At 43.5% G+C, this 12,677-nt stretch overlaps 1 protein-coding gene across 1 annotated transcript in view; it reads left to right on the forward strand.

Annotated features, from left to right (window-relative positions):
• Nucleotides 1–1,688: 1,688 nt before the first annotated feature.
• The window catches only part of SNTG2 (syntrophin gamma 2), a 1,048,529-nt gene continuing 1,037,540 nt past the window's right edge, over nt 1,689–12,677 (forward strand). Inside the window, exon 1 of the mRNA XM_069728000.1 lies at nt 1,689–1,967. Coding sequence (XP_069584101.1) covers nt 1,899–1,967 — 69 coding nt within the window. The 5' untranslated portion in view covers nt 1,689–1,898. The remainder of the gene's footprint in view (nt 1,968–12,677) is intronic.

Genomic DNA, 12,677 nt, shown 5'->3' on the forward strand with positions numbered 1-12,677 from the left:
ATTAGAGATGAGAAAAAGGTTTGTTTTGCTGCAGCAAGTATGTTCTTGAAAGTAGCGAGGGACTGTTTGAATGCGATTAAGTGCTCGTTGGAATGGGATCATTTATATCTTTGCTCACCCACCCTGGAAGCCTGCCTCAGTTCTTTGGTCACACCGGTGTGCCAGGGTTGCATGTTGATTTTGCGAGCTTTGGTATGTGTGATAGGGGCAATCGATTTGAGAGCTACAGCTGTTGTGGTGTTATATAAAGTGGCAGCAGCATCTGCATTGTGTAAGGAACTTATGTTGGTAAGAGGCAGAAAGGATTCAGAGAGTGAGTGTGGATCGAGGTGTTTAAGATATCTGCAATGATGTGTAAGTTTGTGGAGTGGGGATTGTGTACCTGGAAAGGAAAGGGAAGATAATGTAAGTAGATTGTGGTCAGAAAGAGGGGGAGGTCAATTAGAGAGGTTAGATGGGGCAGAGGAGGGTGAAGATGAGGTCCAGTGTGTGGCCATCTTTGTGAGTGGCTGCAGAACACCATTGAGCGAGGCCAAATGAGGAAGTGAAAGATAGATGTTTACTGACAGCTGAGAGAGAAGTGTCAATGGGAATGTTGAAGTCACCCATAATGATAGTGGGGAAGTCAGTTGAGATTAAATGAGGTAGCCAGGTGGTGAAGTTGTCGAAGAAGGTTGCGGCTGGCCATTGGGGGAAAAATGACAGCCAATGGGAGGTTGGAGGGAGAGTACATGGGCACAGAGTGCACCTCAAAGGAAGGGAGAGTAACAGAGGTTGGCAGTAGGATCTGGCTCAATGAACAGTTATCTGACAGGAGAAAACCAACTCCACCGCCATGCTTGCGGCTGTGGCGGGTGGGGGTGAGGGTTGTTGAGAGAGGAGGAATCAAACATATGAAAGTGCAGCTGGAGAGACTGTCAGAGGAGGTGAGCCAGGTTTCAGTGATTATGAGGAAGGAAAATAATTACTTTGGCTACGAGGCACTCACTTCTATTTTACTATTTTGTGGTGCAAAACTATAAACTGGAAAAGTGACTTTCTCTATGCAGAATAAAATCTAGGCAGCAATTAAGCTATTGGAAATGAACGAATTCTAAAACCTTGCACAGTATCTAATACCCAGATGACTTCACTATGTGATAAAATTCTTGTCATACAAGTGAGCGCTCAAAATGACTACTAGAGCAGCGGCACAATTCCCAGTTGCAGTCTCCTATCACAGTATGTTTCCGATGCAGGCATGGTAGGGGCGAACAGCAGAGCTGAGATCCTGTGACAACACTAATAATAACCCAGTGGCTGTATTTGTAGCACATAAACCATAAGACCACCTTAATGCACATTTCAGTCCTTATGCAAACTCTTTCCAGCAACTATCAGTAATAAAAGAAAAATCAATCTCAATGACTTGTTTGGAGCATTGAAATTCCTCTTTAACCCTTTTGTCGCTTGCAAGGTTCCTCGACGATGGGCTTACCGCAAGGTATTTAAGCAAATGAGTATTGGAGTCGTCTAATCACATCGGGTTAAGTGAATAAAAGTGGAATAAAGTGCGTATAAGCCAGCAGGTGGAGAGACATGTTACTAAATGACAGCGAACAGCAGCAGAGTGAGAGAAAGAGGCTGTGCTGTACTGGGAGGGATGGATGGAGGGAGGAGAGAGGGAAGCAGTGGGGAACTCTCTGGATGTGATAACGCTTTAGAGTCCCTGCTGCTGATACTGCTACCGGCTGCTGCTCCATACACACTCCTGTCCTGTGATGGATTAGTTAGCTTAGACACAAGATGCTTCTATTCCGATAACTTGCCTCCTCTTCCCAGCTGCCTCTGAGCGCTTGGCATTTGGAATAAATGACTGATAGGAGATCACTTCATACAGGAATTCATCTGCATGGGAAATGAATGTTGCGGGGAAGCAGCTTCCACCCCAACTAGAGCGCCCGGTCAGCCTGTTCGTACCAACTTGGGCAAGTACTTTTTTTCCTCATTACCTAAAAATAGTATTAAATGTATTCATATTATTCTAACGCTGACAATTCAAGATTGACTCTATTAATAGTGTTTCTCCAAAATGTCCCGTCTTCTGGTCAGCCTTCATCACTCATCATCATCCTGCACTTTTTCCATTTAGTACAGTAAGTCAGAAGGATCAGAAGACTTGTTCTTCTTATCTATAATAGGCATTCGTGTGTCTCATCCCAAATCTTCCCGGCACGGCCATTACCGCTGCCAAAGTGATCAGTCTCAGGTTCTCCAACCTTTCTTTGATTGAGATTTATTTGCATATCTACTTTATGGCTATAAGTACAGAGCTGCTAAGTGACTGCCATCCCTCGGATTAGCCGGCATCGTGAATCATCACCAGCATCATCATTTCATCCACTTCCGTTTAGATTTTTTACATCTGTATTTAGAGGAGATGCGGTGCTATAGCTCTGGTGACCTTCTGGAAAGAGTGTGATTGTGTGTAGAGATAGACGGCTTACCCGATTAACCGGTGCTAATGTAAAAAGTATCCAACCATGTTCGTATCTTGACACGTAGATGGAGCACTAACAATAAGGGAATGCCAAGACCGTCACAACCGGCGTCCTATCCCATCATACACACACTCGCCTTAATTACCTACTTATCAATGATAATTGAATAACACAGTATATTTTTATCTAGGAAATAAGGATTGTGTCTGTGAAAGAAAATGTTTATAAATATTGTACTAGTGAGTGAGGTGATGTAGCAGAGCCCAGAGAGTTGTCATTGTGAGTTGTATCTCTTATTTACAAGCAACACATTGTAGCAAGGAGTCACAGCTCATATATACATCTTTCTATAAAAAATAAAAAGGCAGCACTCCAAAATATGCAAAGAAAAAGTGGACTTTTATTAGACCATGTAGTCACACCACACGGGCTAATACAAGTCCACTGATTTCTTTGCATAATTTGGAGTGCTGCAACTTTTTTACATTTACCTTAGAACTGCACATTTGTTTGGGAGGGAGGCTGTGCATCCATCATCTATTTTTATTGTGCTCTTCAATTTTTTATTATCTATTATCTATCTATCTATTATCTATCATCTATCTATATATCATCTATTATCTATCTATCATCTATCTATCATCTATCTATCTATCCATCATCTATTATCTATCTATCTATCTATCTATCTATCTATCTATCTATCATCTATCTATCTATCTATCTATCTATCTATCTATCTATCTATTATCTATCTATCTATCTATCTATCTATCATCTATCTATCTATCTATCTATCTATCTATCTATTTTCTAATTGTTTGATATCATAGCTATGTATGCACCCATGTATTGTAAATTTTTTTTTGTTTCATTCTTGATCGTGGATATTTACATTTATGTCTGCCTCTTCCCCTCCCCCTTCCTCCCCAGTTTTTCCTTTCCTTGTTGCATTTAAAAAAAAAAAAAAAAAATCTATTATCTATCATCTATCTATATATCATCTATGTATCTATCTATCTATCATCTATCTATCTATCTATTATCTATCATCTATCTATATATAATCTATTATCTATCTATTATCTATCATCTATTTATATATAATCTATTATCTATCTATCTATCTATCTATCTATCTATCTATCTATCTATCATCTATCTATATATCATCTATGTATCTATCTATCTATCATCTATCTATCTATCTATTATCTATCATCTATCTATATATAATCTATTATCTATCTATCTATCTATCTATCTATCTATTATCTATCTATCTATCTATCTATCTATCTATCTATCTATCTATCTATCTATCTATCTATCATCTATCTATTATCTATCTATCTATCTATCTATCTATCTATTATCTATCTATCTATCTATCTATCTATCTATGTATCTATCTATCATCTATTATCTATCTATCTATCTATCTATCTATCTATCTATCGATCTATCTATCTATCCATCATCTATTATCTATCTATCTATCTATCTATCTATCTATCTATCTATCTATCTATCAATCACATATCTATCTATTTTATATCATCTACCTGTCTACCTATCTATCTGTCACATAACTATCTATTTCCTATCTATCTATCTATCTATCTATCTATCTATCTATCTATCTATCTATCTATCTATCTATCTATCTATATATCCCTTATCTATCATCTATTTATCTATCTATCTATCTATTATATGTCTATCTATGTATCTATCCCATATCTATTTATTTATCTATCTGTTTATTGCGGTATCTATCTATCTATCTATCTATCTATCATCTGTCTATTAGTCACTATTTACATAATGTACATATAATATTTGTGTCACCACTTGTGCAGTTTTCATCATAAACTCTATAAGCAAAAAGTATTTATATCACTTTTCATTTTGGCAGCTTACCAGTCAAGATAATGATAATTGCTATAACAATTTGTTATAATTTAAAATATTAAGGTTTTTTGTGTTGCATCTGAAAACCCAGAAAATGATGAGTAAATAGTAGACATTGTTGAATAGCTATAGTTACCTGACAGTTACTAATTATTCTAAATAAGCAATACCAAATATATTTGCACAGGGAGATACATGCCAAGGGCAATATGGAGAGAAAACTTTCTAGGAAAAATAAAATTCAAGTTCTCCTAGCACCAGTGATGGATAGGCTTTCCTTTTCTTGGGGTAATGAGAGTCAATGTTTATGTTTCTCTTGCCAACACAAGGGACAGGACCCCTGGGCAAAATTAACACCATGTTCCTATTGGGTAACTGCTCCAATTCTAGTTAGATTGCAAGCTCTTATATGCAAAGAGTTAACTCACCAACGCATGCCCCACCGGCCACCTCCCAGCTTTTCCACTGATGCAATGCACTTCAGATGAAAACTTTTTTCAGTAAAGATCTAACTTTGAGAACAAAAAAAAAGTACACAATAATTGCACGTTGTTCATATCGTCCTGTCTCCAGTGATATTCTTTTCATTTTATCTTCAATAAACAACAATATCAGTCCCAATAAACAATGTATCTTGTCACAAATGTAATCTCTCTCATTCCGCAACTCTGCATGAATCTGTGGACTCAATGTCACACGCTACAATAGAGCTATGTCAACGCATCAAAGAAGGGATACAATGTGTTGGATGAGACGTAGAGATGTTTAGACACTGCTGCAAATAATATCTTATATGATACACGACTTTTAATGCTTCCCATGTTGTTTGACATTGATGTGTCTGACACCATCAGCTGCTGCAATAATATTGAATCCCTGCAAAATTAATTTTGCACAGAGATGGGTAAATTTTCCATCACTTATTTCAATGGACGATATCTCAGAACTTCTTTTAGTTCATGACGGAACCTAAACACTGGTGCCATAATATGATCCTGTTATCTGTTAGTTGCTATAAGAGTGGACTATACCACCATGATACCATCCAAGTTAAAAGGGCAAGAGGATGGAAGAACTTCCAAATAATGTTAAAGTTTCAAAGGGTAAATGGTAATTGAGAGACCTGTGGTGGTCTGACCACTGGGATTCCCAGTCAATTATGAAATTGTGGGTCTGGCATCATTCTGTGGGGTTTCTGGAGAAGGTTGAATGTGAATGGAGGAGTAATTAGCTTGTTTGACCTCCCATTTACTGTCTTCAGGAATGGTGGTTGCACAGAGGACTTTAAGCCCGTCCTTGGGATTATTGGCAGGCTCATCAGTAGTATTAGTTTCTCACCAATTCTGTCTTCTCTATCTTAAGATACATATAGCACTCGGCTAGGTTCACATTGCGTTAGTGGGTATCCGCTAACGGAATCCGTTACATAGCGCCACTAAGGCAATGTAACAGATCCGTTCGCGCACCATTAACGCGCATGCGTTAGCGATGTTCCGTTATTTTGTGACGGACCGCGAACGCTGTCTGCAGCTTTTTTGAGTCCGTTCTCGCTAGTGCAGATCGGGTATCTGCGCTAGCGTGATCGCTAAACGCGATCCCTTTTTGGACATTGCGTTAACGCAGTCCGTTAGCGTATGCGATGTGAACCTTAGCACTATGTAACCTATGGAAGCATTTCAAATAACATCATTGCCATGTGTGTTAAGGAGAAAGTAGAGCTGCTCTGCAAAATTGTAACCTCCAGGATGAGCTTCGATAGTCTAGTTCAGGATTAACTTCAAATATCTTTGTCAAAATGTCTTTGGGAATGTTAATATTTTGGACCACAATAGGGAATTGTTAATAGTTTTTCAACAGGAAAAAAGGGAACATAAAGAAAAGTCAAAAAGCCATATTTACAATCATTTACAGCTCAGAGATGGAAATAGCAAGATTTGTATTTTCCATATACATGAGGTTGTGACTGTTCCCTAAGAATAGTGAAGTATATCGTGACTAGAGTTGAGCGACCTTGACCTTTTTAGAGTCGAGCCGGGTTTCGCGAAACCCGACTATCTCAAAAGTCGGGTCGAGTGAAATCGGCCGATTATGACGTAAAGTCGGGATCGACCGAAACACGAAACCCAATGCAAGTCAATGGGGCAGCATAGTCGGCAGTGAGTGGGGGCCAGGAAAACACCTAGAGTGCCCATTTTAATGTCAAAACCATCCATTCTTCTTAATGAAGCTTGTCAAGCGTAATTTACCTTATAATAATTGGAAGGCATTTGAAATTGGGGGTCATTTGGCTAAAGTTGTGGTGGGTAGGGCTGGTTCAAGTAATTAGTGGGCCCAGGAAATCTGGACCACGTCACGGCAGTGGAGCAGGGAGAGGTAAGTATTTCAACTTTGCAAGTGCTGTGAACCTGAGCAAGCAGGGGGGGCCCACTCGTTGGCATTGGCACTGGCACAGGGCCCCTCAAAGTACAGCGGTGTGTTTGCACGGCGGGGGCGCCTCCCACCGGCAGCAACACTTTTGCGTACTATGAGAGGCCCTGTGCCAGTGACGTCGCCAACTAGTATTCCTCCTCCCCACCTGATGAAGGAACCTGCACTTTCATCTGCACCTTCCTCTTTGTCCCCGTGTAAGGTGGTATGGTATGCGGGAAGAGCAACCTGACTTTCAGCAGGGTCACAATGTTGTTGTGTAGCGTGCACGGGGAATGTTGCGTTATGGGTCAATGTACCAGCAGACTCATCTATCACTGGCTGGGCAATGGGCAGGATGAGGAGGAAACACAGATATAGGCCCAAAGAATAAAGTTGGCTAAATGCAGTTCAAAATTGGTAACACAGGAATAACCAGGGGGCATTGCAGTGGAGGACAACTGGAATGAGAGGCTGACACAGAGAGTAGGCCCAAATCAGTAAGTAGTCGAAATGCAGTTCAAAATTGGCAACCGTAGTAAACAGGCGGCACAGCTTTGTTCAGTGGAGGAGAACAGCAAGGAGTGGCAGACACCGATAGTAGGCCCCAACCCAACTAGTAGGCAAAATGCAGTCTAACATTAACAACTACTTAACGAGCGCCTGAAAACGGAATTTCAGGACAGGAAACCAGGAGAACAGCAAGGAGTGGCAGACACCGATAGTAGGCCCCAAACCAACTAGTATGCCAAATGCAGTTGTTCCGTTTAACCACAATTTAATGAGAGCCTGAAGATAGAAGTTCAGGAAAGGCAACCTGGAGAACACCTTGGAGTGGAACACACCATCTCTCTACACCCCATACCCAATTTGTAGGCCTAATGCAGTGTAGTTTCCAAGAACTACTAAACGAGAGCCGGAAGATCGAAGCTCAGGAAAGGCAACCTGGAGAACACCTTGGAGTGGAACACACCATCTCTCTACACCCCATACCCAATTTGTAGGCCTAATGCAGTGTAGTTTCCAACAACTACTAAACGAGAGCATGAAGATCGAAGCATTGGCGAGGAAACCTGGGGAACACCTTGGAGTGGAACACACCATCTCTCTACACCCCATACCCAATTTGTAGGCCTAATGCAGTGTAGTTTCCAAGAACTACTAAACGAGAGCCGGAAGATCGAAGCTCAGGAAAGGCAACCTGGAAAACACCTTGGAGTGGAACACACCATCTCTCTACACCCCATACCCAATTTGTAGGCCTAATGGAGCGTAGTTTCCAACAACTACTAAACGAGAGCATGATGATCGAAGCATTGGCGAGGAAACCTGGGGAACACCTTGGAGTGGAACACACCATCTCTCTACAGTGGAACACACCATCTCTCTACACCCCATACCCAATTTGTAGGCCTAATGCAGCGTAGTTTCCAACAACTACTAAACGAGAGCCGGAAGATCGAAGCTCAGGAAAGGCAACCTGGGGAACACCTTGGAGTGGAACACACCATCTCTCTACACCCCATACCCAATTTGTAGGCCCAATGCAGCGTAGTTTCCAACAACTACTAAACGAGAGCCGGAAGATCGAAGCTCAGGAAAGGCAACCTGGGGAACACCTTGGAGTGTAACAAACCCTCTCTCTACACCACGGAAGGGCTGATTCTTAGGAAGGAAGGCTGTCGGAAAGAAGCAGGGCGCGTCCGAGGGTGATTATATTCTTATTAGGTATATACTCACCCTCGGACGCGCCCTGCTTCTTTATTTGTAATGAATGATTATTTGCAATGTGGTTTTGACTTACTCTATTTTTTTGGTAAATAATGATTTTATTATTTTCATTGTTTTGCATCTTCTTGGCAATAATATAAAGAAGACGCGACAGGACAACACTCGGTGGATGCCATATCTGTGTTTAAAATTGAAAAAACCTTTCAGCTAACTACTTGTAGGAGAAAGTTATTGTAGCTGGTGGCCATTTTTAGTACTGTACCAGATTTTTGTTGTATGTATTTGTTTTTAATGTTAAAATGTCTGCATTTGATATCTCTCCAGTATTTTCTTTTTTATAAGCAAAATACTTATTTTTATATTTTCTGATGTTGGTTCCAGGGGTACACGGGCAGCAGTGGTGTGGTCAGTGGAGGCCTAGTGGAAGGAGTGACCGCAGACAGGCATCGAAGGCCTAAAATAATAACACATGGCTGTAGGCAATTTTAAATTGGTTCCAGGGGTACACGGGCAGCAGTGGTGTGGTCAGTGGAGGCCTAGTGGAAGGAGTGACCACAGACAGGCATCGAAGGCCTAAAATAATAACACATGGCTGTAGGCAATTTTAAATTGGTTCCAGGGGTACACGGGCAGCAGTGCCCTGGTCAGTGTAGTAGTAGTTGAAAGAATGGACCGCAGACAGGCATCGAAGGCCTAAAATAAAAAAATTGGGCTGGCTGTAGGCAATTTTAAATTGGTTCCAGGGGTACACGGGCAGCAGTGGTGTGGTCAGTGGAGGCCTAGTGGAAGGAGTGACCGCAGACAGGCATCGAAGGCCTAAAATAATAACACATGGCTGTAGGCAATTTTAAATTGGTTCCAGGGGTACACGGGCAGCAGTGGTGTGGTCAGTGGAGGCCTAGTGGAAGGAGTGACCGCAGACAGGCATCGAAGGCCTAAAATAATAACACATGGCTGTAGGCAATTTAAATTGGTTCCAGGGGTACACGGGCAGCAGTGCCCTGGTCAGTGTAGTAGTAGTTGAAAGAATGGACCGCAGACAGGCATCGAAGGCCTAAAATAAAAAAATTGGGCTGGCTGTAGGCAATTTTAAATTGGTTCCAGGGGTACACGGGCAGCAGTGGTGTGGTCAGTGGAGGCCTAGTGGAAGGAGTGACCGCAGACAGGCATCGAAGGCCTAAAATAATAACACATGGCTGTAGGCAATTTTAAATTGGTTCCAGGGGTACACGGGCAGCAGTGGTGTGGTCAGTGGAGACCTCGTGGAAGGAGTGACCGCAGACAGGCATCGAAGGCCTAATATAATAACACATGGCTGTAGGCAATTTTAAATTGGTTCCAGGGGTACACGGGCAGCAGTGCCCTGGTCAGTGTAGTAGTAGTTGAAAGAATGGACCGCAGACAGGCATCGAAGGCCTAAAATAAAAAAATTGGGCTGGCTGTAGGCAATTTTAAATTGGTTCCAGGGGTACACGGGCAGCAGTGGTGTGGTCAGTGGAGGCCTAGTGGAAGGAGTGACCGCAGACAGGCATCGAAGGCCTAAAATAATAACACATGGCTGTAGGCAATTTTAAATTGGTTCCAGGGGTACACGGGCAGCAGTGGTGTGGTCAGTGGAGGCCTAGTGGAAGGAGTGACCACAGACAGGCATCGAAGGCCTAACATAACAAAAATGTCAATACAATGGTATTGTCAGTGGCAGGCATTGAAGGATGTCAGCGCATAGACTAAACATTGGTGGAGCTGTGAGATAATTTTGCAAGTGGTAGAGCTCTGTTTGAGCTGGGGTGGGGGGAAACTGTCTTGTGGCCGGCGGTACAGGCCCAGGGCCCCTCATATTACAACGGTGTGTCTGACGTTGGGTGCGCACCACCACCGCCAGAGACACTTTATTGTACTAGGAGGGACCCAGTGGCAGTGCCGTCGACCAAAAGCGGGCTCACCCACCTCTTCAGACAAACTGCACTCTCACGGGTGCTGTCGCCAAGTGTCGATACCACGGCCCCGTGTGGGGAGTTTGGCCATTTAGTGAGGTGTAAACATGTCGTATGCTGGACAATCAGGTGCAGAAAATTACGAGATTGGAAAAGGCATTCAGAATAGTCCACAGGCAAGACCTTTTCATAGGAAAGCTAGGTGTCAGCCGGGCAAGGTGGGGCAAAAGATTTCGAAATCCAGTTGTGGTTCATTTTAATGAAGGTTAGATCATCTACATTTTGGGTAGCCAGACGAGTCCTTTTTTCTGTTAGTATTGAACCTGCAGCACTGAATACTCTTTCTGATAGGACACTAGCTGCCGGGCAAGCAAGCTCCTGCAATGCATATTCTGCCAATTCTGGCCAGGTGTCTAATTTTGATGCCCAGTAATCAAATGGGAATGACGGTTGAGGGAGAACATCGATAAGGGATGAAAAATAGTTTGTAACCATACTGGACAAATGTTGTCTCCTGTCACTTTGAATTGATGCTGCAGTACCTGTCCTGTCTGCGGTCATAGCAAAATCACTCCACAACCTGGTCAGAAAACCCCTCTGGCCAACGCCACTTCTGATTTCTGCCCCTCTAACTCCTCTGGTCTGCTGGCCCCTGCAGCTCGTGTGAGAACGATCACAGGCGCTGTGTGCAGGGAATGCCAGAAGCAAACGGTCAACAAGAGTTGATTGTTTGGTTGCTAATATTAGTTCCAAGTTCTCATGTGGCATTATATTTTGCAATTTGCCTTGATAGCGAGGATCAAGGAGGCAGGCCAACCAGTAATCGTCATCATTCATCATTTTAGTTATGCGTGTGTCTCTTTTGAGGATACGTAAGGCATAATCCGCCATGTGGGCCAAAGTTCCAGTTCTCAAATCTGCGGTTGTGCTTGGTTGAGGGGCAGTTTCAGGCAAATCAACGTCACTTGTGTCCCTCAAAAAACCAGAACCCGGCCTTGCCGCGCCACCAATTTCCAGTGGCCCCGGAAAAGCTTCCTCATTAAAAATATAATCATCCCCATCATCCTCCTCGTCCTCCTCCTCCTCTTCGCCCGTTACCTCGTCCTGTACACTGCCCTGGCCAGACAATGGCTGACTGTCATCAAGGCTTTCCTCTTCCTCAGCTGCAGACGCCTGATCCTTTATGTGCGTCAAACTTTGCATCAGCAGACGCATTAGGGGGATGCTCATGCTTATTATGGCGTTGTCTGCACTAACCAGCCGTGTGCATTCCTCAAAACACTGAAGGACTTGACACATGTCTTGAATCTTCGACCACTGCACACCTGACAACTCCATGTCTGCCATCCTACTGCCTGCCCGTGTATGTGTATCCTCCCACAAAAACATAACAGCCCGCCTCTGTTCACACAGTCTCTGAAGTATGTGCAGTGTTGAGTTCCACCTTGTTGCAACGTCTATGATTAGGCGATGCTGGGGAAGGTTCAAAGAACACTGATAGGTCTGCATACGGCTGGAGTGTACGGGCGAACGGCGGATATGTGAGCAAAGTCCACGCACTTTGAGGAGCAGGTCGGATAACCCCGGATAACTTTTCAGGAAGCACTGCACCACCAGGTTTAAGGTGTGAGCCAGGCAAGGAATGTGTTTCAGTTGGGAAAGGGAGATGGCAGCCATGAAATTCCTTCCGTTATCACTCACTACCTTGCCTGCCTCAAGATCTACAGTGCCCAGCCACAACTGCGTTTCTTTCTGCAAGAACTCGGACAGAACTTCCGCGGTGTGTCTGTTGTCGCCCAAACACGTCATAGCCAATACAGCCTGCTGACGTTTGCCAGTAGCTGCCCCATAATGGGAGACCTGGTGTGCAACAGTGGCAGCTGCGGATGGAGTGGTTGTGCGACTGCGGTCTGTGGACGAGCTCTTGCTTCTGCAGGAGGACGAAGAGGAGGAGGAGGGGGTGCGAACGGCTACAGCCAATTGTTTCCTAGACCGTGGGCTAGGCAGAACTGTCCCAAACTTGCTGTCCCCTGTGGACCCTGCATCCACCACATTTATCCAGTGTGCCGTGATGGACACGTAACGTCCCTGGCCATGCCTACTGGTCCATGCATCTGTTGTCAGGTGCACCTTTGTGCTCACAGATTGCCTGAGTGCATGGACGATGCGCTCTTTAACATGCTGGTGGAGGGCTGGGATGGCTTTTCTGGAA

The sequence above is a fragment of the Ranitomeya imitator genome, chromosome 5 (genome assembly GCF_032444005.1).
Source record: "Ranitomeya imitator isolate aRanImi1 chromosome 5, aRanImi1.pri, whole genome shotgun sequence".
Classification (NCBI taxonomy): domain Eukaryota; kingdom Metazoa; phylum Chordata; class Amphibia; order Anura; family Dendrobatidae; genus Ranitomeya; species Ranitomeya imitator.